Source organism: Cuculus canorus, chromosome Z (assembly GCF_017976375.1).
Source record: "Cuculus canorus isolate bCucCan1 chromosome Z, bCucCan1.pri, whole genome shotgun sequence".
Classification (NCBI taxonomy): domain Eukaryota; kingdom Metazoa; phylum Chordata; class Aves; order Cuculiformes; family Cuculidae; genus Cuculus; species Cuculus canorus.
Window position 1 is genome coordinate 25,474,601 of NC_071441.1, and position 23,764 is coordinate 25,498,364.

At 37.7% G+C, this 23,764-nt stretch overlaps 1 protein-coding gene across 3 annotated transcripts in view; it reads left to right on the plus strand.

Moving 5' to 3' along the window:
* The window catches only part of FOCAD (focadhesin), an 88,909-nt gene that overhangs the window by 41,569 nt on the left and 23,576 nt on the right, over positions 1 to 23,764 (plus strand). For all 3 annotated transcript variants that reach the window (XM_054053849.1, XM_054053848.1, XM_054053850.1), the window contains exons 15-27: positions 132 to 258; positions 1,356 to 1,490; positions 1,879 to 1,929; positions 2,390 to 2,473; positions 4,180 to 4,312; positions 7,532 to 7,717; positions 7,966 to 8,087; positions 14,347 to 14,439; positions 16,737 to 16,825; positions 18,938 to 18,979; positions 21,309 to 21,417; positions 22,543 to 22,659; positions 23,329 to 23,567. In XM_054053849.1, coding sequence (XP_053909824.1) covers positions 132 to 258; positions 1,356 to 1,490; positions 1,879 to 1,929; positions 2,390 to 2,473; positions 4,180 to 4,312; positions 7,532 to 7,717; positions 7,966 to 8,087; positions 14,347 to 14,439; positions 16,737 to 16,825; positions 18,938 to 18,979; positions 21,309 to 21,417; positions 22,543 to 22,659; positions 23,329 to 23,567 — 1,527 coding nt within the window. The remainder of the gene's footprint in view (positions 1 to 131; positions 259 to 1,355; positions 1,491 to 1,878; positions 1,930 to 2,389; positions 2,474 to 4,179; positions 4,313 to 7,531; positions 7,718 to 7,965; positions 8,088 to 14,346; positions 14,440 to 16,736; positions 16,826 to 18,937; positions 18,980 to 21,308; positions 21,418 to 22,542; positions 22,660 to 23,328; positions 23,568 to 23,764) is intronic.

Here is a 23,764-nt window from a genome sequence, read left to right on the forward strand (position 1 = left end):
CTTCCACTTTTAATTTATTTTAGTTCTCACTTGAACGAGACCAATACTTAGTTATTTTTTTCTTTTTAATAGATCAAAACTTGTGTGTATGCATGAATATTGCCTTTTATCATCATGTTTTTTTCCTTTAGGCCGTATCAGCATGGAGCAGACATGTTGGCTGCGATTTCCCAGGTGTTAAATGAATGCACAAAACCTGATCAAGCTTCACCTGCTGCCATAGTGTTACAAGGTCTTCAGGCACTTTGCGAGGCTGAGGTAAAATTAAACTAACTTGTTCCTGTTATTTTTATTCCAAAAAAACCCCACCAACTCCAGAAAGACAAAAAAGCATGGGTTTTTTTCCAGTTTTTCTGGATATTTTGTAGCATGGAAGCCTGCAGATATTCCTGGTTGTACGTCTTATTGCTAATATTTTGTTATGGTTGGTTTTTTTTTTTCCCTTTCCTTTTAAGGAGCTAATAGCGGGGATTACAGAAGTGTGTCTAAAGTGATTTTAGCTTCGACTTAATACACAGTAACTTTCTGGTTGCTAGAATAAATGTAATGGGAGATTTAAGAGTGCAGTTACTATGTTCTGAGGACTTGGAAAGTAAATGACAAGACTCCAAACTCATTTTTAACAGAAGAAAAATAAAATCTGTAATTTTAAAGCCAGTTTCATGGGTTTTGTAAGTAGACAATTGGGAGTATGATGTTACTAACATCTGTGATTTCCCGACAATTAATTTTTTTTTTTTTAATTTATAGTTCATTGATGTGATTTCTCTTACTAAAAATTGTAATAACTGACCTGCTTAGTATAAAGCTAATGAAGCCATGGTATTTGTATTTATTTTAGGTGGATGTTTTCCCAGTGATTTGAGGATTTGTACAGTTTTACGTTCTGTTTTTCTGTTCCACAAATTTGAGTGGATTTGATTGTGTTTAAAGATTAAGCACATTTTCTTTTGGAGGCTCCCAGGGAATGTAGCTTCCTCTGTAGCTTCCTATGCTTTCATCCTGTTGAGCGCCCAGATACAGCTTGCTTTTAAGCTGATTTGAAGAAGTGATGGAGAGCAGTAGTGTTACATGAAGACACATCTACGGCTTTGTGTATTGCTACACTGTCATATTTATTCTTATTGCTTTACCTGGTGTTGTCCAGTGTTATTGCATGATGCCAGTTAATGTACTGTGAAACTGTAATCCAAGTAAATATTTAATGTGCTTGCCTTTTTTTTTTAATTCTTTTTTGAACCATATATTCGTTCCTGTTGCCAAGCAGGCACAGAGAGGGTAAGTGCTGGAAACAGATGTTGTTTAAATAAAGTCAGAACTGCTATTAATAATGATGCCTCTCACTTTCCCTCTAGGTTGTTTGCATCCGTTCTACATGGAATACTCTGTCACCAAAGCTGAGTTGTGATACAAGACCACTCATTTTAAAATCGCTGAATGAATTATTTGCCCTAGTTCCCTCGTTAACAGTGAATACAAATGAATATGAGGTATGTATTCATGAACTAAGGTGAGTCTTCTTGTAGTGTACCTTTGTATGTGAGTTTTAAGTGTGCTTGTTTGTTTTTTAGTATCTCTGAATTGCACTCACTGCCTTATTCAAGCAAATCATAATGCACATTCCCCCAGAGTTTCGCAATTTTAGCTTGCATTGTGAATCCTAGGAGAGAGGTGAGAAATTCTAGTGCAAGGTTTATCGGGATTTTCCCTCTCCCAGCATGTGAGGACACATGAATGTGTCTACAGTTCAGACCTATGCCCTTTCCACTTCCCTAGCTCGGTGCATGTTGATGTGGCAGCAGCGTCAGGTAACTACCTTTACTTAACTGCTTATTTGGTTAAAGAAAATCTGAGTATGTGTTTTGTTTACTTTTATAGAAATTCAAAGCTCAAGTTATCAGCTTCCTTTGGAACAACACACAAAACAAAGTAAGTGATAAAACTGAAAATATCCAGTTGCTGACACCAGGAATTAAGTTTTAAACCTTTCTGTCGAGATAAAGTTACCAGTGTCAGCAATCTAATTTTCTAATAGGGTTTTTGTGTCATTGACCATTTAACACTGTTTTAGAAGCAGATTAATGCACATGGAAGAGGATAACAGGTGGTCCTATGATCTATCACTCCCAAAGAGAATTGTTAACACAAACTAGTTTAAGTCCTCTGGTAGACTTCACTCTTGATATGGTGAAGCATTCTTGGTAAAGCTGCAGCTGTGACAAGTAACTCAATTCTTTGCTGGTTCATTGTAATACAGTGGGAATGTTGGGCTGTCACCACCATGGGGCTACTGAAACCTGGATATGCTCTGGGTATGTGGAGTTTCCAGTAGGTAGCAATACCATGTGCTGTGCTTCTGATTTTTTTGTTCTTCCTGTTAATTTTCTAGGATGCTGTTGTAGCCATTTCGGCCTATAAATCACTGTCATCATTTGGCTCTGAAGAACATAGAATTCTTCATCTTCCTGAACAGGTAGCAGTTTTCTGTGTTTAACAGTAAGGCCATCTTGACGCTTCCATTTGACATCGGTTTTGTCTTCTTGGAGAGGAAATAAGTCCTTGTGCCATCTCTGAGACAGCCATCAATGCTTCCTAGAAGGAATATGAGCTCCTGCTGCTGAAATGGAATGTTATGTTTGGTTAGCATGACTAAGGCTTATGTGGGGGGAATGGCGCAAAGAGAGGCTGAGTGAGATCTGAGCAGCCAGAAGATAGTTTTTCTTACTTCCAGTAGTTAAATCAGTAGGTTATTTTTTTGGATGCCTGCTTTGCCTTTTATGTTTTTCTGATAATACATGCAGTCAAGTCTTGACATTGAACACCTCTTGTGATTTCTGCTCCATCCTTTGCAGTCACACTCATGGTTAGTGCTTTTGTTCCTGGAGTGTGCAAATCAGTTTGTAAAGTAGATGATTTTTTTGGAAGCTGAAACTTTTTCTGTGTTTGTGTTCTGAACTTATACAGAATAAAATTTTGCTTTTTTGGTGACAAAGGCAGCCAGAAAGGAATTGAGGTACTTATTGGGAAGTTAAAGTATGTGTCAGACCTTGTAAGGGAGACTAGGCAATAACCAGTAGTCCGTTAGTACTTTATGGCATGGTAGATACTTCTGTAATTTTTTACTTCTTCCGTTATAATATTGGCTCCATTTATGTGCTGAAACTGGCTGTTATGAAAAGGTTGGAACAATCTTTTGCTTGAAAAAACACAAGATAGAGAAGAAAAATCTCTAAACATTGCTGCAACAATAAATCTCTTGTATGGCTGGTGTTGTTACTTTGCAATCATTAGAAAATGAGTAAATATGTTGTCACTGAAAGCATTTAAAATATATTGTAGTTTTTCAAATTCCAAAACCTAGGAGGGTAAAGTAACATCTAGTAGAAACCATAGCATTGCTGAATCATTTAGGTTGGAAAAGACCTTTGAGATCATTGAGTCCAACTGCATACACTGCTAAGTCCACAACTAGACCATGTCTCCAGGCGCCATATCTACACATCTTTTAAATATTTCCAGTTATGGTCATTCAGTCACTTCCTGGGCAACCTGTTCAAATGCTCGATAACCCTTTTGTTGAAGAATTTTTTTCCTAATATCCATTCTAAACTACTCCTGCTGCAACCTGAGGCTGTGTCCTCTCCTCCTGTCACTTGCTTGGGAGGAGATACTGCCCTCCACCTTGCTACAATCTCTTTTTGGGTAGTTGTAGAGAGTGATAAGATGTCCCCTCAGCTTCCTTTCCTCCAGACTAAAAAGCCCCAGGTCCCTCAGCCACTCCTCGTAAGATTTGTTCTCCAGATCCTTCACCAGCTTTATCTCTCTTTGAATGTGCAAATGCTCTGCCTAAATTAAAGTACCAACATAAAGCATTGTTTTAATTTGAAGAAGAAACAGTGAAAATGAAGTTTTAGTAATATTAGTTCAGCCTGTAAGCATCAAGGTTAATTTTACTGTTACAAATATTGATTCACATACCTGCGTGAATATTTATTAATCAGTCTTGCTTTTCATTCAGGTAGAAAACAAGCTTTTAGTCTTTCAGCTTAAAGCTAATGAAATGGCAACTTTTTCTATTTAGTTGATATTTCAACACCTTCCACGAAGGTAATATGGAAGGTAATAAGGAGTCGGAGTTTTTGTGTTGACATTTCTGTTTGTTCTTTTTTAATCTTTCAGGCACAACCAGAAATTGATTCACTGGAAGAGGCAGAGATGAACGAAGATGAAGAGGAGAGGGAAGTGGATCATTTTGTTCCAGGATCTTCATATATCAAGCTCTTGTCTCTAACGCCATCTTCTGTTTTAGGAGGTAGAATATATTCACTATTTGAAGTTGCTTTGCGATTTATAGTCACGGTGACTGTACATGTGGCTTTCTTATAATGGAATGTCATGTTAAAGTGCAACCTTTACTTTTTCCTGGGAAAATAGCTTACCAAATTACAGGGGAAAAAAAGTGAAGTAAAAGTTCAGAGGAAAACAAAACCTCCAAACCTTTTTAGGAAGACAGCAGCTCGGAGGGTCCCAATGGTAGAAAAGATGCTTATAGTTTTAAAAATCCTTGTCTGTCATATAGGAAAACCAGTTGCTTATTCTTGCTCTCTGTGACTGCCTCAAAGGGGGTTGTAGTGAGGTGGTTGTTGGTCTCTTCTCCCATGTAACTAGTGACAGGGTGAGAGGAAATGGCAGCCTCAAGTTGTGTCAGTGAAAGTTTAGATTGGATTGCTTCACTGGGAGGATTGTCAAGTGTTTGAACAGGCTGCCCAAAGAAGTGGTTGAATCTCCATCCCTGGAGATATTTAAAAGAAGTGTAGATGTAGTACTTGAGGACATGGTTTAATGGTGGTTTTAGGATTTTTAGGTTTAATTATCTTAAAGGTCTTTTCCAACCAAAATTATTTTCTGATTCTAAAAGCTTTAGTGACCAGCAAGTGTGGTTGTTGTGAGTTAATTGCTCCCCTGAAACGGTATGAAACTGGATTCATGAGACAGTGTCTGAGTAAGTCAGAAGATCTCTGTTCTATTGCAGCTGATTATGTGCCATCTCATCTGCTGGAATCCTGCTATTACATGTTATTGCAATTAATTCACGACTTCCTTACTGCTTATAAGAAGGAAAACTGAGATTATTTTTAAGAAGACAGTCTCTAATATCTCTGAGTTTTCCCCAAAGTCCCTGTTAGTGCATATAAAATCAACTGAAACTTCTAAAGGAAGTTTAGCTTGCTGCTTGTGAGATCTCCTCTCTTATTTTTCCTCTCTTTTTTCCTGAAACTTCGAATGGCTGCTTCCTTTTCTTCTCTTCCTCTCCTTTAATCTTTGCAGAGGGAGGAAAATCTTTAGTTATTTTTCAGCCTCCATATGCTGTCTTCCTGAAGAGCACTTAATTCTTTGGCAGCTGCAGTTAAAAGGCTGCAAACAGGAGATGGGATCGGTGCTGGCATTACTTTTGAGTTGTGTGCTTTTTCCAAGTGTCTTCTCCAGCTCTGTGGGACAAAGATGTCTACACTTGCAAACAAAACTGTAGGGCCTGTCTGCAACACAGGTGACAAAAATGTAGGAAACAAAGTAGAAAACTTTCTATGGCAGTTGGTTTAGAACATGCTGCAGTTTCAATTTACTGTAGCTGACTGCTTATGTGAGGCATTGTGAAGTTTTAGGTAGTGCTTTTCTCTCAAATTCTGATAAATTGATTTGTTGTACAAAGCATTAAAGTCCACAGGGTATTGAAAGGGGTATGACAGCCGTTCGGATTTTTTTAGTAGTTTTTGATTCTGAATGTCTGAGATTTGTCTGAAACCTGGTAATCAGAGAATTAAAAATAATCCCATATAACAAGCTATAAACTCCAGACAATAGCAATTTTATTGTCATTGTTGTTGTTATTGTTTGTTATGATGATGTTGAGATATATCCCTGCAGGAAGTTTGCTAAGAATTTTGCTGCACATCTAGGTGTTTCATTACATTTATCCAGTTTCTTGTTTGAGTTCTGTCTGGCAGCTAGATTATTAGAGGTTGTGCCTCTTAAAGGAAGAATTGCTTTTGAATAGCTTGTAGGTACTAAATTCTTTGGCATAACTAGCAAGTACAGTAACACATCAGCCATGAATATTACCTGTGCTAGGGTGTGTCTGTCAATGTCATTGGATGGTCACCAGCAAAGAAAGAGCTGTGCACGTCGAGAATGTCTCCTTTATTGCTGTAACCACCCTAAACAAAAAATTTCTTATAAAAGTCTGGAGCAAGTAGGTGGATATTGTTTTTATGTCAGTAAATTTAGTTTTGTTGGAAGAATATATAGTGTTGAGGATTCCCAAGGACAAATATTTATGGTTTGTTTGATTCACTGTAGTGAAAATTGCTAGGTGCCCTCTGGAAGTTTTGTTTGAAGAATGTTGGCATTATGGGTGGAGAAATTGAAAAAAAAAAAAAAAAAGAACAGATGTAGGTGTCCTTCCTGCTATGCTACAAAAATCTTTCAGATTTAGACTGCTGCTCCACTGTGAAGTTGAATTGGGAGGGAGCATTGCTGAAAAATCACAGGAACTTGCTGAAAACAGGGAACATGAAAAGGTTCCAATATAAAACTGTTTCATTCCAAGCTGCCATAAGTATTTCTTGGACCTAGAAAGGATGAGTGAGTGCTCTTTCATCTCCTTTTTCTTCTAGTTCCTAATCAAAGCAGGACTGCACTGGGTTTGGGAACTTACATGCCAGTTTCAATCCTTAAGCAGCTATTATAAATCGTGTTAAAACTCAGTTGTAGAAGGCACTGACAGACTTTTAAACATAAGAGGTTTGCAAGGTGCTGGTACAGTGTTGGCTGTCAGCTGTGATGTGATAACAAACACTGTGCAAGTGATATGTATGTCCATACATGGTACATACAGAAACACAACCCTTTCCTATAATGTGTGGCTGTAAAGGCTTTTTCAAGTTGGCTTTACAAATGAACTTTATATTAATCCTGTATAATTTTAAACCTGGTTAGACTATAAAATGCATAGTTAGAAATTTGTACTGCCATGGTAACAGAAATCAAAGTAATACTTCTCTCTCCCTGTGTCCTCTGTTTGTGTAGACATGCTCTCTCTCCATCTAGCCTCTTTGCATTGCACTTCTCTTAGACCTCTTTAAGAACCACTTGGTTTTTACTAGGTTGTTAAACATCAGTTTCATTTCTCATTTTCCTTCTGTCAGCATTTGCCAGCATTACTGGTGTAGCAGTCAAAGAATGCAGTACAGCAGCTGAGGGAATAGTTAAAGCTGGTTTTCTTCGTAATCCAAGTATCTGACGTGACTTGCTCTGAGCCTCTTGAATTTACAACAGTAGTGGGTATGGTGTCAGAGAAACTTGCATAGAGTTCTCAGTTCTTTGACCTTGAGCCTTCAGCTGAATGTATTAATATCTAAGAAAGTTTCTCTTGAAGCACTGGTATCATTTTGGTTTTCCAGGGCTTTTTTGGTCTGTGTCATCAGGCTCTGACATTCCCTTTCTTCTCTCCTCATTTCTTACGCTCATCCAGCGTTTGAAGAGTTTACAGCATCGCTTGTGAAACAGGAGATGATCAATATGCCCCGTGGTGTGTATCATTCTGCCCTGAGAGGAGGCACACGCTCAGACCAGGGGAAGACCATGGCAGGTGTTCCAAACTTCTTGCTGAAGATGTATGAGAGGAATAAACAGCCAGGCATGACGCCAGGCCTTGCAGGTAAGCTGTCGCTTTCTTGAAGTTAGGCAAGTGTACGTGCTTTGACCAAAAGATTTCAATGAATCTGAGACTGAATCAGTGTAAGAAACAACTATGTCTTGTGACACGTGCATGTGCTTTTAAATTGTTAGCTTTAATAAGTTAAGTTTACTTTGCTTTGGGTTATTCTGTGACTTAGGCAAGACTTGTGATGTAGTAGCATGAGTATTGATGCTGACTTTTCTTTACTCCTTCTCCCCTTCTTTAAGCTGGCATGCTGTTGTGTTACGACCTTCCAGTCCATATAGGCAAAGATGGCAAGCCTATTAATCGATTTCTGGCCAGCAGGGCACGCCAGTTCCAGCAAATGTTGGTAGCCCTCATTCATGAGGTAATTTGTTGGCTTTTCTTCTCTTTTTTAGTACTATGCTTCCTTCCCTGCCTTACTACCCAGTTTGTTTGTGCTGGTTAGGAACTAGTATCAGCTAGCAATGGCATATATGAACGTATCTATGAGGCACAAAACATCTTCTCACAATCCTAACTGTAACTTTTTGGTGAAAATTCACAATAACTAGAAAATTTCTATCGATATGTCAGTGTTTCTGTTCATGGCTTATACTGCTTTAAAAGAGAAAAAAGTATTGTCTTGCCTTTTTTTTTTTCCTCTTGTATGAAGAGGTAGTTGGAGTTAGTGTTGTCAGGAAAAAGTTATTTGGGCCTATAGGTAGAGAAGCAAGTCCCTGGGCTCATCCAACTGAATTTCATGCCTTAGTGTTTGTGTGTGCCTTAGTCCTCGGTGTTCTTTGGTGAGCAGAGTTTAGCAGTACAAACAGGGAGCTTAAGCTATAAAGCTATCAAACAGCAGTATTGGTCAAAGAAAATTTTGTTAGTAGGACATAGCTACTCTAGGGCAAAGATGAGCCTATAGGAATTATGTGTTTGTGCAAAGCAATGTCATTCAACACAGCACGTTAAGCAGGATTTTTTTTAGAGCTTTTCAGTTACTGGAATGACACTTCTTTGCTAGTCCTTTGACTCCTTTTGATTTGCAGGCAGGGTGACTAACTCTTACAAGGACTATTTAAGTGAAGTAGGAAGTGTTTCATTAAAAAGAAGACTTCAGGTTCCTTTTGAAGCATTGCAGTCAGCGTAAAGCTCTGAGGAGGCTATGAGGTGGATGTAATCACTGAGGAATTACAATCAACTGGGAATAGCAAGCATCCATTTATTTACCTCTAAAAATTCCCAACAGTTGTCATTTACTTAGGGATTAGCAGACATCAGTTGTGACACTGAGATAAGAAGATTTTTATCTCTTCAGTGAATTAATCTGTGTTCACACCTGTGAATTAATCTGTGTTCACACCTGTAGAATATGAACCTACAGGTTGTATATCTGTCTATGTGTGTATAGTTTCCATTACTACACTTAGTTGTTTAAATACTGGGGCATGGAGAGTGGCTTAAAGCAGCCAATTTCAGTTTTGTGAGATTCTTTGTGCACAAATGGGATGCCTGAGATACTAGTAGCAAAAAAATTAGTTACATGAGATTTGTATACAGAGGAAATAATTTCTTCTTGTATGTTTAAGTCTATAAAGCATAGAAATAACTAATACCTGGGTTTAGCTTCCATTCAAATCTAACTTTAACAACAAGAGTAAAAAGGTAATTCAGTATTAAACCATAATGGGCCAGACTTATTCTGTCTCATTGGTGTTGTTCTAATTGAAGGATTGGATGCAGCTGTAGTAGCTGCCAGCAGGAGCAGATTAAGATGCAGAAGAGGGTTTTGGTTTTATTTGAACTGGTATCTCATGGGAGGCTTAATGTGTTCAATAAACAGTGCTGCATTTGAAATGCTGTATTGCTCTTTACTGATCACTGGTGACTTGAAAGAGGAAGATGATCTTTCCCCCAGAAATGGGGGTAGGCTGTTTGATTGGTTAGGACATTTAAGTTACCATAGTCATGGTGGTCAGAATTTAGACAGACCATGAATTTTCTTTATTTTCTCAATAGATGCCTGGATCATACTATGCAAGAAGTCTTTGGGTTTTGTCACAGTTACCTGGGCTAGATTAGGTAATAATTACCTGTGAGTGTTTCAGTTCTTGGAATAATTCTTCCTAGGGGTTTATGGGAATAATCTCCTACCAGCTTCACTTAATCTCTGTTCTGAGAATGAGTGAGGGTGAATAGTCACGTATGTTCACATCATGTACCATATGTTTTGATGGTTTTCAAAATGTATGTTTTAGGTTAAAGTTATTAGGCTTTCAGCTAAGGTACTGATTTTTTCTTTCTTTAGTGGAGGTGAAGGGAACAGTTCGTGGTACATGCAGCAAGCACAGAGGTAGCCTGCTTACATCACACAGGCATGGTAAATGGTGGCATCGACAGTCTGAACTGGTGCAGTGTTTTAAGATAAAGGAGGAAGGTCTAATATTTACAGGCACAATTGCAAAGTTGAGTGCCAGCAGCAATTTGTACGCTATTAAGTACTACTCTACAAATAATAATTGTGTTAGACACTTTATATACTCAAGAAATAATCATTCTCTGCTTTATTTTAAGTGCTTTCATAAGATGTGCTATGATGACATGCATCTTTGAGCAGCAAAGTGGAAAGCTCCTTCTGTACATTTCTTTCCTGGTTTGACTGTGATGTACTCAAAAGATTCAGGGCTTATTCAGACATCGTACCTAAAGAATTTGGGGGTAATTAGATTTTCTGTAACAATTCCTTGTAGTGTATTCTTCTGTGCCTTGATATTTCAGTGGATGAAGTTCAGATTATTAACTACTTTGTGCTGGTTTCCACTACTGAATGTACTGAAAGTCTCTCCTTCAGGGAGAAAACGGCATTCAGGAATTAAGTTTGTTGACAAAACTTTTCTTTTCTCTTTCTCGGTATAATGTGCCTTGGAGAGAGACAACTTTTTTTCTCACAAAAGAATACTGAGGGGAAGATTTGGAAGTGTATGCTTGCAAGTTTGAGCCTCTAAGCAAAATCTGAGATGAAAAGAGAGACTACTGCTCTATTTCATTTGTATGGATATGTAATGCTAGCTTTATTTATGAAATCACTGAAGCTGCAGTTTATGTCCTTTGTGTGAGAAAGGCATTTAAATACATGTCTAAACATTTAATTGATATGTGAATTTTGTCTAAGACATATTTTAAGAGCCACATATTTGCTAGACAAGAACTGAATGTAGTGGCAATGTGAGTTGGTAGGGCTATCAAGGTGGAAACCTGTTGTACTTAGTAAAAGAACTTACTAATATTCCCAGTGTCACTGCTCTACAGCAGATTATAAGATATAAATATTAATGTTATCACAGTTTCTAGGTTCTTTAAACAGTATTATCTCAACTACACACAGAGGGAAGTGAGAGAAACATGCTTAATTTATCTGTTCCCTAAATTTGTTTTGTGTGCCCTCTGCTGGCTATGTATCACCACAAAATGGGTGAGCAATTAACAAAGATCTGTGGCAGTGCAAAGGCGCCTGTGCTGAAAGAAAACTCATCCACATCTTGCCATGATGTTTGATTTTTATTGGGAATGCACTGGGAAGGGGAGATGGGCTTCTGATTTAATTTGAAATTACTTTTCAGTCTTGCAGAAGTGTGCAAACATTATGCCATGTGTAATGAGGTGTTGAAGTACAGTAGTAGTCTCTGGTAGTCTGCCAGCATTCCCTGTCTTGGGTTTTGAATAACACAGTCTCTGCTTGAGTGTCTTTTCTAGGAGACTTGCCCTTCTTAAGTATTAATCAACAGGCTTGGATTACTAGCTTCTAGCTCATGTTGTATCTCATTGCATCAGATGTCAGGCTGCAGCTCTTCCTTGAAAACAACTTGGGAACCTGATATGCTGCCCCCTAAGAGTATCCCAGGACTAGTGTGGCAGTGTTCCACAAACACTTGTTGGTTAGAAGTCCCTTGGGCTTCCTTCTCTGTGCCTCCCACCCTGCAGTATCATCTTACACATAAATTGTGCACTCAAAAGAATCTGAATTTGCTTATTGTCAGCTTTGCCTATGCTTACTAGTACTAGTTAAATAACCATCTATTTGTTGGTTTTGTGTATCCAAGGATAGAAGAGAAGGCTCTTCATTTCTTGTGCTGAAATAGCAAGTATCTGCACTGCTTATGTGATAATCTTCAGCACTATGTCCAGTCGTTTTCACTCATAGATGAGTTTCGCTTGAGTGTTACATGAAGATGTTCTATTCCTTCTTGTCCTCTCATTCCAACTCTGTTTACTGCTATGAAGAAACTTAATCAAAAGCTGTTCAGCAGTTCTACTGGTCATCAAGCACATCTGCAAATTTTAGTTAAGATTTGCAAGGTGCTAATAATACATTCCTGATTAGACCGTGTTTTCTAGTTGCTTTAAATGTGACAATATAACTAAAGCCTTATACTCCTTGTGTAAGCATCTGAAGTGGTGCACAAGTGTGGATTACATGATGAACTTCACAGATCACCAAGAGACTAGGTAACTATAAGTACACAAGTCTAAAATAGTTTCAGAGTAGAGGCAAAGAGGAAGACTGGAGTTATTGCCAATACCTTGGAAACCTAAGATAAACAATTCTGACTAGAGCCTGGACTGCTCATCAACTTATTGGAAGAATTGATGAGCAGAGATGAGGCAGAATGTAAATAAAATCTTGGCTAAACTGTAGGATTAGTGTTATTGAGTCGTTTAAAGATGAGATTTCTTTTTTCTGCAGGATGTGTTTGTATTGGCTGTGAGGTGGAGTAGGTTGTCTATTTTGGCTGACTTCTGTATTTTATTTATTTGTTTAGATGTATTAATACTTACTCAAAACTCTTTCAAGTTTACTCCTGACAGTGGACACAAAGCTTTAGCATGACCCTTTCCTTTTTATTATAAGATTCATGTAAAGAAAGAATATTGGCTGCTTTGTATAGATCATGAAGGGTGTAAGATAGAGGAAGACTTAGGAAGATAATTAACAGACAAGAGGAGTTCAGTTGTTTATCTTGGTTAACCATTCTGTACAGAGGAGGCCTGTGGAGCACATAACCGAAAAAGGAGGGGTTTGTGTACCTTGAGGTATGAAGTGTTTTACATATTGACAATGCCTAGTCTTCATAATAAAAAAATAAAGGAGGAATAAAAAGGAAGAATAATAACCTGCTGAGATTAGGCCAGACAAGATTGCTTATTCTAGGTTGGCTTTGCACAATTTCTGACCACAGCTCACAGGGTTTCTCCATAACTGAGGAAGTCTGGCATGTTCTTTTAATTTGGAAATAGAAAGTGTAGGTCATAAGCAGTGGCTACTGAGATATATCCCATCACAACTCGACCTGACATGTGTGCCTTTCCTTTATTAAACACTGATTACCCTGGAAACTGCTGAGATTAAATTACTTATTTCCAGTGGAGCCCAGATGGCTGTGATGATATTTTTTTCATCTTTTTGGTAGAGGTAGACACTAGAACAATCAATTCTGTATGCCCACCATGGAATAAGATGAGATATAACAGTGCACGCCACCATTTAAAATACAGAGCTTCTGTTGTTCATGGATCTGAAAACACCAGTTTAAAAGGAGAGGACACCTGAACTCCTATCCTACTTTAGTAAAATGTTGCTGCAATTAAGGCAGCCATTGAGAGAGGGAGATAAAGACACTTCTACTCAGTTGTGATATGCATGTTTTGTGAATTTATATATTTTGATGTATAAACTGCATACCATGCAAATTGCATTGGGGCAGAGGTATATATAAAACAAGACTGACATCTGTAAAAACTGAGATCACTTGAATTCATTTTTGGTTTTCAACATGCTCTGGAAAAATCTTTCAGGCAATTTGCTATGGTCCCTGCTGAAGAGAACAATATTGGGCTCCTGAGGAAAGTCTGTGCACATACATAGCATTGTGTAGTTGACTGAGTTATTTCCTTGTGAAGTTGAGGCTGTCACACCTTTGTGAGTTTTGGAGGCAGGCAGGGAGAACTGTTGCGTATTTATTTAAACTGTCTTTGAAGTGGTTTTGTTCTACTCCTGTTAGTTGTATACTGATGCTTCTTAGAAAGCAACTATGAGATTGGTTGCTTTTTTTTTTTAACAATTCCGTTCCTTAGAGGAAGTTTGAACTCTGTACTTGAACATAGTTATATATACACCCCAGTGCTTTTGAATAATCTCCCCTGTATTTAGATAGTTATATACTTGTATTTGTTTTAATTGTCTGTTTAAAGCTTCAGAAACACCTAAGTTTTACAAAAATTATGACAAACAGAAACTGTATTAACATCTTCATTAGGTACATGTTTTTGTCTGCCAGTGCTACTGAGTGTTCTGCTTATTGCCACATATAATTTCACTGCTCTGTGTGGGATGAATTATCTGTTGAACTACCTGAATGAAGCAACCAGTTTTGTCTGACCTGGGTAATGATGTTGAAAGTAACTTGGTGTGGGTAAAACTAGAATGGAGAGCTAAGTACATTAACTTTTTAGCTTCCTACAGCACTGTGTGATGTCCTGTGCGCATGAGCAAATCATTACCTGTAAATCATAGGCTGGAGAATATATGGTCTGCATATGTTAGACTTAATGTAACCACTTCTACGCTTTCTGGTCCTGTTGCACAGGTTAACATTCAGCCTTCTGAATGGCATCGCTCCATACTGCTACCACAGTCCTGGTTAGGATTTATGACTCGAACCTACAGTGCAGTCCTGCAGGTAATCTTGACTTACATAATACTGTGCGCGCTAATGCTCATTTAAGTGGTATGAATTTTATTTTTACCAGCAAGAGCATTCATACAAGTTACAATAATTTAAAAATGAAGCTTGAGGTGTTTAATGGTAAAATTTATGAATAGAAAATAAAATTGAGCCTTCAATTAATTACAGCTCAGTCTGGAATACTTCATAGAGGTATAACCTCTGCTTACAGTTCAGATTCTTGCAGTCTTGTTTTTGTGTCAATTCTTAGGAATTTTACAATGTGAAATTTTAGCTAAAGCTGTAACCTATTATTTTGAGGGGAATTCTGTAATAATAGTATCACATCAAAGACAAAAGTTATCAAGGAGTAATTAATGAAGTAGTATTTCTCTTAACCGGCATGTAATGCTATGTTGTCAAGTACTTGATTTTTTTTTTCCACCCTATCTAATGATTAGGAAATATCTTGAAACCTCCCTTTTGTAAGATTAGCTAACCTGATATCGAGAACAATGTTATTTCATTTATTTTTTAACAGGGAAATGATCTAAAAAACTTTTAACAAATAGCTGCCTTCCAGAATGCTCTGTTTGTGCCACTAGAAGGCTTATTTGTTTGTATTTCCAGGCCACATCAGCTGTTTTCAGCATAAGCAGCTCAGGTTGCTGAGCAAATTCTTGAAGCCCTGACTGTTACTTGTTTTGCTGTGAAGGAAAAGATGCCTCTCTAATATTTTCAAAACAAATTTTGTCTTGGCCATCAGCAAAATATCAGATTCTAAGCAGAGCTAGCCAAATTATAAATCAGGCAGCTGCTATTCAAATTGTAATTTTAAATTCTAACCGCAGAGGGGGACATTGTTGCTTGCGTTTAATTTCCCATTTTACTTCCCCCTGTTGCTTTTCCTATTTTGCTTGCCCTTTCCAGGATTTCACAGAATCACATAATCATTTATATTGTAAAAGACCTTTAAGATCATCTGAGTCCAACCATAAACCTAATACTGCCCTGCATCTACTACTAGTGGATTTTCTGCTTGACCTTCAATCTGACCGTCAGGTCTTGACTCAATCATGTTGGTGTCTTGCCTCCCTTTCCTAATTTTCTTACACTTGGGGGTTTCACAAGAAGTTTGGCATTTACTGGATATGTTTCTGAAAGCTTCTCTAGAATTTTGTGCTATTTTACAGAGCAGTAGAGCCTATTTCTATTGATTTTGAAGACCCTCACTGGAAACTTCTTTTTTAAATGAAACCTGTTAACTTTACGCCTTATACATTTCATCTGAGATGGCTAAAAGAGACTACAGTTTAAGATAAGTAGACTGGATAGTACACAATTCAGGATTTCTGAACAGCTAATAGAGTAATCATTTCTACAAGGTGGAGGCAAATGTTCATTGATTCCAGTTTGGCAAACACTTGTGTAAGGATTTTTTTCCCTTAGGATGCCTGAAAGTCCTCTTGGTTTTTTTGTCTACTCACACGCCTAAGCACTTCAGCCAGTTTGCGTTCAGCATGTTACTGAGACTGATATCAACTTCATCATGATGATTGTATAGGTCTTTATTTAGTACAGAACTTAAGCCAATATTTTTGGTTTTGGGGAAATTGCAGTGGGTTTCTGTATAGTTTTTATGCAGGCTTCTCAGAGTGCTGTATCTGTCTCTTAATCTCTGTGGAGAGTCATGTTTTGAGTGACATCTGGATTTACAGGATTGACTCTTTTGTATTCTCATTCTCGCTCAAAATGCATGCATTCAGTACCTGAAAAACGCATCTCATGTGTCTATATTTTTCACGTAAGACTTAATAACTTCAGAAACTGACTACCTAAACAAGTCGAGATGTAATTATCTCATGGCTGGAGACTGAACATAAGGCAAAGCTGCTTACTATGTCTAGATAACAATTGTTAGAGGCCAGAGTGCATATCATCTCCTTTAAGGTACTGAAAGAACCGTTTTATGAGATATCAGGGAGGCTGAGGTCATAGAAGGGAAAAGAATGAGGAATTCTGCTTTAAGCAGAGAACCAAGACAGTGGTATTCTGCAGCTACAATCAATTTTAGCTAATAGGCTTCTAAATCTTATTCCCTCCCTCTTGTGCTTGGAGGAACAGGCTGCCTAATGATATTTTACTTAATATATTGTGTATTGCAATAGGATCCCATATCAAAAGCATTTAAGTTCGCTCATGAAGGAGTCCTCAAGTGACAGGCTACATCTGTTACCTAAGTGTTCTCTGAATAAGTGTTACAATGACTGGGCTCTTTAGATCCACTTCTGACTTATTCTGTAATTCTGCAGGGAAGGCAGGCAGAGCTGGAAATGCAGTTAAAACATGGAAAAGAGGATCCTGAAGAGGTGCAGCACAAACAATTTACAGCCTGGCTCTGGTAAGCGACTGTCTGTCTGCTCTTCACTCATCACTAATGGCAAGTAAGGAGGCAGAGGAGGGCAAGGATTCGAAGCCTTTAGATTTACAAGTTTAAAGACTATGGGCACTGAAAAAAACACCAGATCAATGACCAAGGTCAGGCTAGGGGGATGTGCAGGAAGAAAGACGCTATTGGCTACTTGTCTGTGAGGATTCCCATAAGCACAGGTTCACAGCTACTTTCCCTTCTACAGTGTCTGAAATTTTGTAGGGTTAGCAGCTAGAAAGAATGGAGAAGTGTATTAGTTTTGTGTCATGTTAAATCACGATTATGCAAAGAGCAAAACTTAGTTATAGAGACGTAAGTGAGCTGTCTCACTGAAAATTACTTGTAAAAGACATGCAAGCTGTGATGTGACGTGCATCATAGTAAACCAAGACACACCTCAGTGCATATAATAAGTTGGCAATGTTGACCCTGAGGATGTTGTTTAAAACCAAGCACATACTGCACATTTCGGTCCGCATCCTCAGTTACTTCTCTTTTAGTCAGCTGAGAAGCATCTCTCAGTCTGTTGGGATTTAGCCATGTATGTGTGTAGCCAGGGGCATGAAGTGGGACACATTGTGGATAGAAAGAACTACATGGACAGTATAAATACCTGTTTCTGTGTGTTGGGAACAGAATATGTATAAACAAAACCAAGATGCCCTTTGTCCATTTCAGTCAAAAAGCCGCTAATGTGTCCCCCTCAACAGGAATACAAAATTTGTGTTTTTCTTTTATTCCAGAGAAGTCTAGATTAGAGGGTTTCATAGTAAGAACCAGAATGATATGATATTGTAGAAGAGATTCTTTACCTAGCAGTGGCACAATTTTCTGTTGTTGCTCTGCCCAATCCCTTTCTTGTTAGGGCATAAATAGAAAAACATTTTCCAGGTAAGAAGAATGACTATAGTAGTGCTGCTTTTGTAAATTTCTCCCGAGTGGATTTCTGCTCTGTATTTTCTAAATAGTATTAATGTAAGCTATGTCAAAACCAAACAGAATTCCCTTTAGCACTAATGAAATTGAAGTGAACTGGGAGGCTGGTATTAGTTTTCGTGTATTTTCCTGTTCACCCTTAGAACCCTGAAGCAATTAACTTGAGTACTCATTAAGCATTTGTATTGACCACTGTTTAACCTAATTGTGGACTGCTTGATATAAACTTCAGTGTTAATGATTTATCATATAAGTACCATGCAATTTTGCATTGGTATTTGCCAAGTCGGTGTGTTTCTAGTGTACTGTGTGCAAAAACTGTGGTTATAAAGGAAATCCAGAGTAATATTCCTGAAAGATTAGATTTTGACAGGTCACTCTTACAGCCCAAGTATAATTCAGTCTTATAATATTTGGCTCTATTTTATGAGGAATGCATTTTAGTCTTCTAATCATGTGTTGTGAAACTGTGGTTGGAGTGTATATTTTCCTGTGGGATGACAGTCGTAGTCAGGATGGTATTGTATGTTTTAGTGTAGAGGATCTCTTTCCTCACTGAAATCTGGCAATATAGAAAATTTGCTGCATTCCTACTTCTGTCTTGATATGAATGTGAAACTGAACAATTGCGGACAAGTACGCTATTGTAAAGCAACTATAATAATGCATGTAACTATTCCTATGACTTTCATTTAAATAATTTCAGGTTACTAAACTGCCTACTGTCATAACTGCTCATAGTGGTTTCCAAGAGTATAGTAAATGTTGGGTAAATTATCGCTGTCCACTGTAAAACGTTCTCATTTTATTATGCTAAGACCTAGCCCAGTGGTCTGGCAACTTATGTCTAGCAGCTCAAAGAACAGACTTACTGCTGCTGCATGAACCTGCATTTTTACAAAAAGCAGTATGAAGTTGGTTAAGAGCCCTTTGTAAAGCATTGTTAGTATGTGTGAACATAAGGAAATGCTGGGTAGTACATAAGCAGTTTCACAGTTTTAATGCTTTTGATTAATTTGTGCTATGTCTTCTGATAGGTAGATGATTATTAACCTGCAGTGCAAATGTGCAAAGCACAAGAGAAAATTGGCTGAGTTCATGCTGTAGTATGACCAACATGGTATAAATTCTTTGTTTCTGTTGCAGGGTCAGAGATATGTTGACTGATGTTATCAAAGGTGCTTCCAAGTAAGAACTGACAATTTATTGTAGATGACAATGAGTTCTCTTTTGTGGTGGAAGATGTTACTATTGGTTTTCTGCCAGTTTCATGATTTCACGTGACTGCTTCTCAGGAAAGGAACTCTTCCCCACCTTGTGCTTTCAGATTTTTAACACTGACTGTGCCAATTAGAAAGGCTGATGCCTAATGTTTTGAGTAAAGCCTGAGTAATGCTATATGCACTGTTAAGTCTGTTCTTTTTTTAAATAGCAGTCTGTTTGGATCAAGTAGTTTCATTTATCTAGAAGTTGGCTCATCTCTATTGGAGTGTGGGTTCTTCAAAACTGTTGCACTTTCTGTTAAGGTGTCATTTCTGTGCTCAAGTGCCCCCAAAGACAGGAAATTACATGTTTTCTGATTTTGACAGGTGTGTTCACTTGCTATTAGAATTAGCACACGGCTTTCAGGCAGCAATAAGTATCTCAGCCATCCTTCATAGGCTGCCAAAGGGGTTTGACTTCTTCCTTCCCCTCTCTGCTGACAGCCCTTGGTTAACCTGAAGTTGGCCGCCTGCACAAGATTAAGCAAAAGCATCAGAAATAGTGAATCCCTGTAAGAATGAGTACGTAGAAAATCTTAGATCATAGAGAAATCATTATTGAAAGAATTGCAGTGAAATCTTACAAGACCATTCCAACATTGGTATTCTTGTAAATGTATAAAAGGCTAATATTAAATACTTATATGAGTTGAGAGTTCTAGAGATTTTAATTAAGACTCTTCATAAAGGTTTAAGCCTTTTCCTTTTTTAAGTTATCATTATTGACATATCTAAAGTACTTCCAGCTCTTCCATTTCCTTGCATATAGTTCCAGCTTGAAAGAGTCAGTCGAAAAGGGATAAAATTGGAAGACATGTTTGATATTTTAGTTACTCAATAAATACTTATGTTAAGGTAATGTAGTAGAAAGTGGTAAAGAAAGGAGAAACCAAATAATAAACTTGAAATATATCATAGTCTCTGTCTCATAATTAAATGTTTTTAGTTATAGTTTTTAGTTATGGAATTTCTTTAGCAAAATTAGCTGAGTAGAAGCATTTCATCATTTGGGAAAGAGTAGTGAATTTTCTTTAGGTAACAACAGAAGGATTTCCTATGCATAGATCACTTTCTTTTAAGAAAATACTGGAGGTTTTTATCCTATTTTCAATTAAGAGTAAGGCATAATCTTTTTCCTCCTGGGGCTTGTTAGGATGATGACTTTTACCTTCATAAAATTTAAAACGTGCAACTTCCATGTGTAGATTTAGAAGTTTCTCCCTGTTTGAGGTACATCATTAAAATGTAACCTTTTAAAAGGTGAACAGCAGCAAAGGTTCCATACATAGATTAGGAAATTTTAGGTCAAGAGACACAGGGAGATTTCACAGAACTTAACTAACCACCTTGTTGTAATTATTTGTATGTATCTTTTATCTAAAAGGGAAATAGTGGAGTATCATTGACCTCTCCTATTTGAACACTGAAACTGAGACCTGTGTGTTTTATTTTAATAAGCAAACTAGAAACCCAGAATATATTTTTGTAATTCAAGTGAGATCTTTGGGTCATGAACAAATGCCTGAATTTGCAGTGTAGGTATGTTTTCTCATTAACAGTTGAGGGAGTTTTTAGAAAAGGAATACTGATGCAGGAAGGGTAATACACTGGCTAGTGGTCTAGCTAACAGTTACAATCTTTTTCTTGTTTGTAGGTGGCTGGGTTTTTTTTTCTTGAGTTCCTTAAAAGAAAGGTTTGCACCATGGTAGAAGTTAGCACTCTTTGAAACCTGTCATTTTCCGTGGTGTAAATGTTTCTGTAGCACAGGGGCGTAATTCCAAACTGTTTTTTTAGCCAAGTTTTCAATGATGGCTGCTTTGCCAATCTCTGGAACAGATGCTGTTACAGTGAAGTGACAGCTGCCTGTCTACTGTTCTCTGTTTGAAGAGCTTTTTTTTGTTGTCCTATGTAGAGCTGGTACTAGCTAAGACCAATTTATGAGTGTTGCTTGCTTTACAGGGTGGCAGTCCTCATTATAGTGGAGCAGGCTTCTGTTTTTGTACAACTTTGTGTGTGCTAGGCTTTATATATAAAAGACAAACAAGAAAAAAGACTGAAATACTTCTCTCTCCTATTATTTCTCTAACTGTGAAAGCAAAATGCTATAGACTTTTGCTGAGCTACAATACTGGCCAATAAAGCTGCTAGGCCTTTCCTCCTGGGCCACCTGTAGCATAACTTTCCTACGCTGAGATACATGTTTTGTTGCCTGCATGTCTATTATGCTTCTTAACTGCTTGCCTTTTTTTGTCCAGAGACAACCCAGTGGTCAAAGGAAATTCTATTTTTGCCTTAGCTGGTCTTGCAGTTGCTGTAGCCAAATATGAAAGCAGCCTTTCCTCAGACACTGAAGGGTTGCCTGAGGTGAGTCAATCTAAGAAAGAGATTCTCTGCTTTTATTGGAATATCATGAAGCAGTATGACCAGTCGTTTTAGGGTCTGGTACGTGGATGTGAAGTGCTTCACGTTTTGAAGTTCAGATTTCAACCTGCTCAGTGAATTCTATGTGATAGCTACTGAGTGATCTATACAACAGCAGCTGAAGTGCACAGATGCTTTCTAAAAAGGAATGTAATGACCAACACATTGATTTGTTGGTTTTGACAGATTAGATAGAGGTCTAGTGGATAATGAAACCCAGCCAGCCTCTTTTCTCATCTCTTAATCAGTTATGACAGTGTGTTTTAAGGTGACATGCTCAACACAGTTGCTATTTCAGCATCAGCATGGTATCTTACAATATTTCACCAACTGTAATGGTCTGAGTTTTACATGCAAGGATGAGAAAGATCTTAAAACCAACCAATCAACTAAAGAAAAGCACAGGTCAATGGGTATCTATTGTAGGCTGCATTTAACACATACAGCGAAACGGACAACTTTTGCTAATGGATCCATCAGGCTTAGGGTATGTAAGGCTTGCAAGGAAGGGAAAGTGATGCTGAGAGCCCTTTTATTAATTTCCTTATTGTGGTGTTTTCTATTGGCCTGAACTCTTTTTTAGCAGGGCAAGGGGGATGGCTGGGAGAATTGGGAGTACCATCTTGTTTAGGTTTTCTTGACGTAATTCAAGAGACTAAAGTGTTTGATGTAGATATCCTTGGAGGGTTTTGCACTTTATAACCAAGCCAAAAGAGTTCAAATATTCATGTTCAGTTTTTTTGTGGCTGCATTTAATTTATGATTCAGAGTGAAAGGATTCATGAAGTCAATAATTTACAGTGAGTTGCAGAAGCTCATAGTTGTGAGTATGTTTTGGAATTTTTCCCTCATTGTGTCATTGTGAGGCTTGCTTGCAACTATCAAGCTTTCACTGAACAGTATCTGATCAGAAGTAGTCTGGAAGTGAATGGTACTGCTTACTGTATAGAAGAGTGACAGAATAATCTCATTCCTGCTGATGATAGCTGGAACATCAGCTGCTGAGCTGTTGTTCAGGTAGAGCATAATTTAAGAAAAAAAAATAATATTTGAGTTTGTTTTTTGCAGACTGAACCTGATTTTATTCCCACAAAACATTGGATTTCTATGGTCACAGAGACCCTCTTTAGTATTGTGAATAGCCGCTATCACCCTAAAGGTCAAGTCTTCCCATGGTTCTACCAGGTACGTGTTGTGGCATTAAATATGAAAATAAATCTGGGTCATACCTGGGGTTCTTAATGTGGAGTTTTCCTGCAGTAGTTGTAATACAGGAGAATAAAAACGTTTCTCCCTGTTGTTTTTCTTTTATTGTGTTTTCTGCTACATTTGGGTTTGTCTTGAATGTTTGTCTTACCATAATAGTAAAAAACATACGTGAGGGTACAAGAATGAAGGAAATTTTAAAAACACAAAAACATTCAAAACCTACAGTATCTGGCAGGTTTGTTCAAAACAAAACCTTCTAATATGGATAAACTTTCCTCAGACCACAGATTCAACCTCTTGATTGATTCTGACACCATTCCACAGGTTTCTGAAATGCATAATTTCTCAAAATCAAAAATAGTTAGGGAGCCTGTGATTCTTGTTTTACAATACCTATTTACACTTAGAAATTACATCCTGATTTTTCCTAGTTCTAAGTTGCTTACACAGCAAAGTGAAAAGAAAACTTACCACAAGCAATTCCATGAAATAGTGTTTATTGCCAGATTGCAATACCTCTGTGCTGCTGTTTGCTGTATAGGTATTTGTTTTAAATTCCAGAAATGCTGAGAGTTACTGTCAGGAAAGGAATTTTATTTCCCTCCCTCAAGAGGAAAAAAATAATATTTTTTTATGTTTTTCTAGAAATCCTATTCTGGTGAAAATACGGCTAGTGTTATAGCTCGTTCGTGTGCAGTTACTGCTTTGTCTCTTCTGGTGCCATTTTTCATTGTATCATGCAAGGAGAAGGTTGAGGAGGTCCTGAATATGCTGACTGACAGGTTACCTGGGAAACTAAATGCTGATGAGTCTCAAGCTGTTCAGATCCATGTGGGCCTTGGTTTGGGGATGTTTATCTCACATTTGTATGAAGAAAAAGTTAGGTAAGGATTGCCATACGTAATGTAGGTGTGCTAATAACTTTCTTCTTTTTCCTCAATATGGCATTAAGTTCTGAGGAATTACAATATTTATGAGTCGTAGGCAAATGATTCTTTCTCAAAAGTCATCTTCCATTTTCATCCTTGATGCCATGCTGCCTCTGAATCAGCCATATAATTTGGACATGGACAGTCTTCAA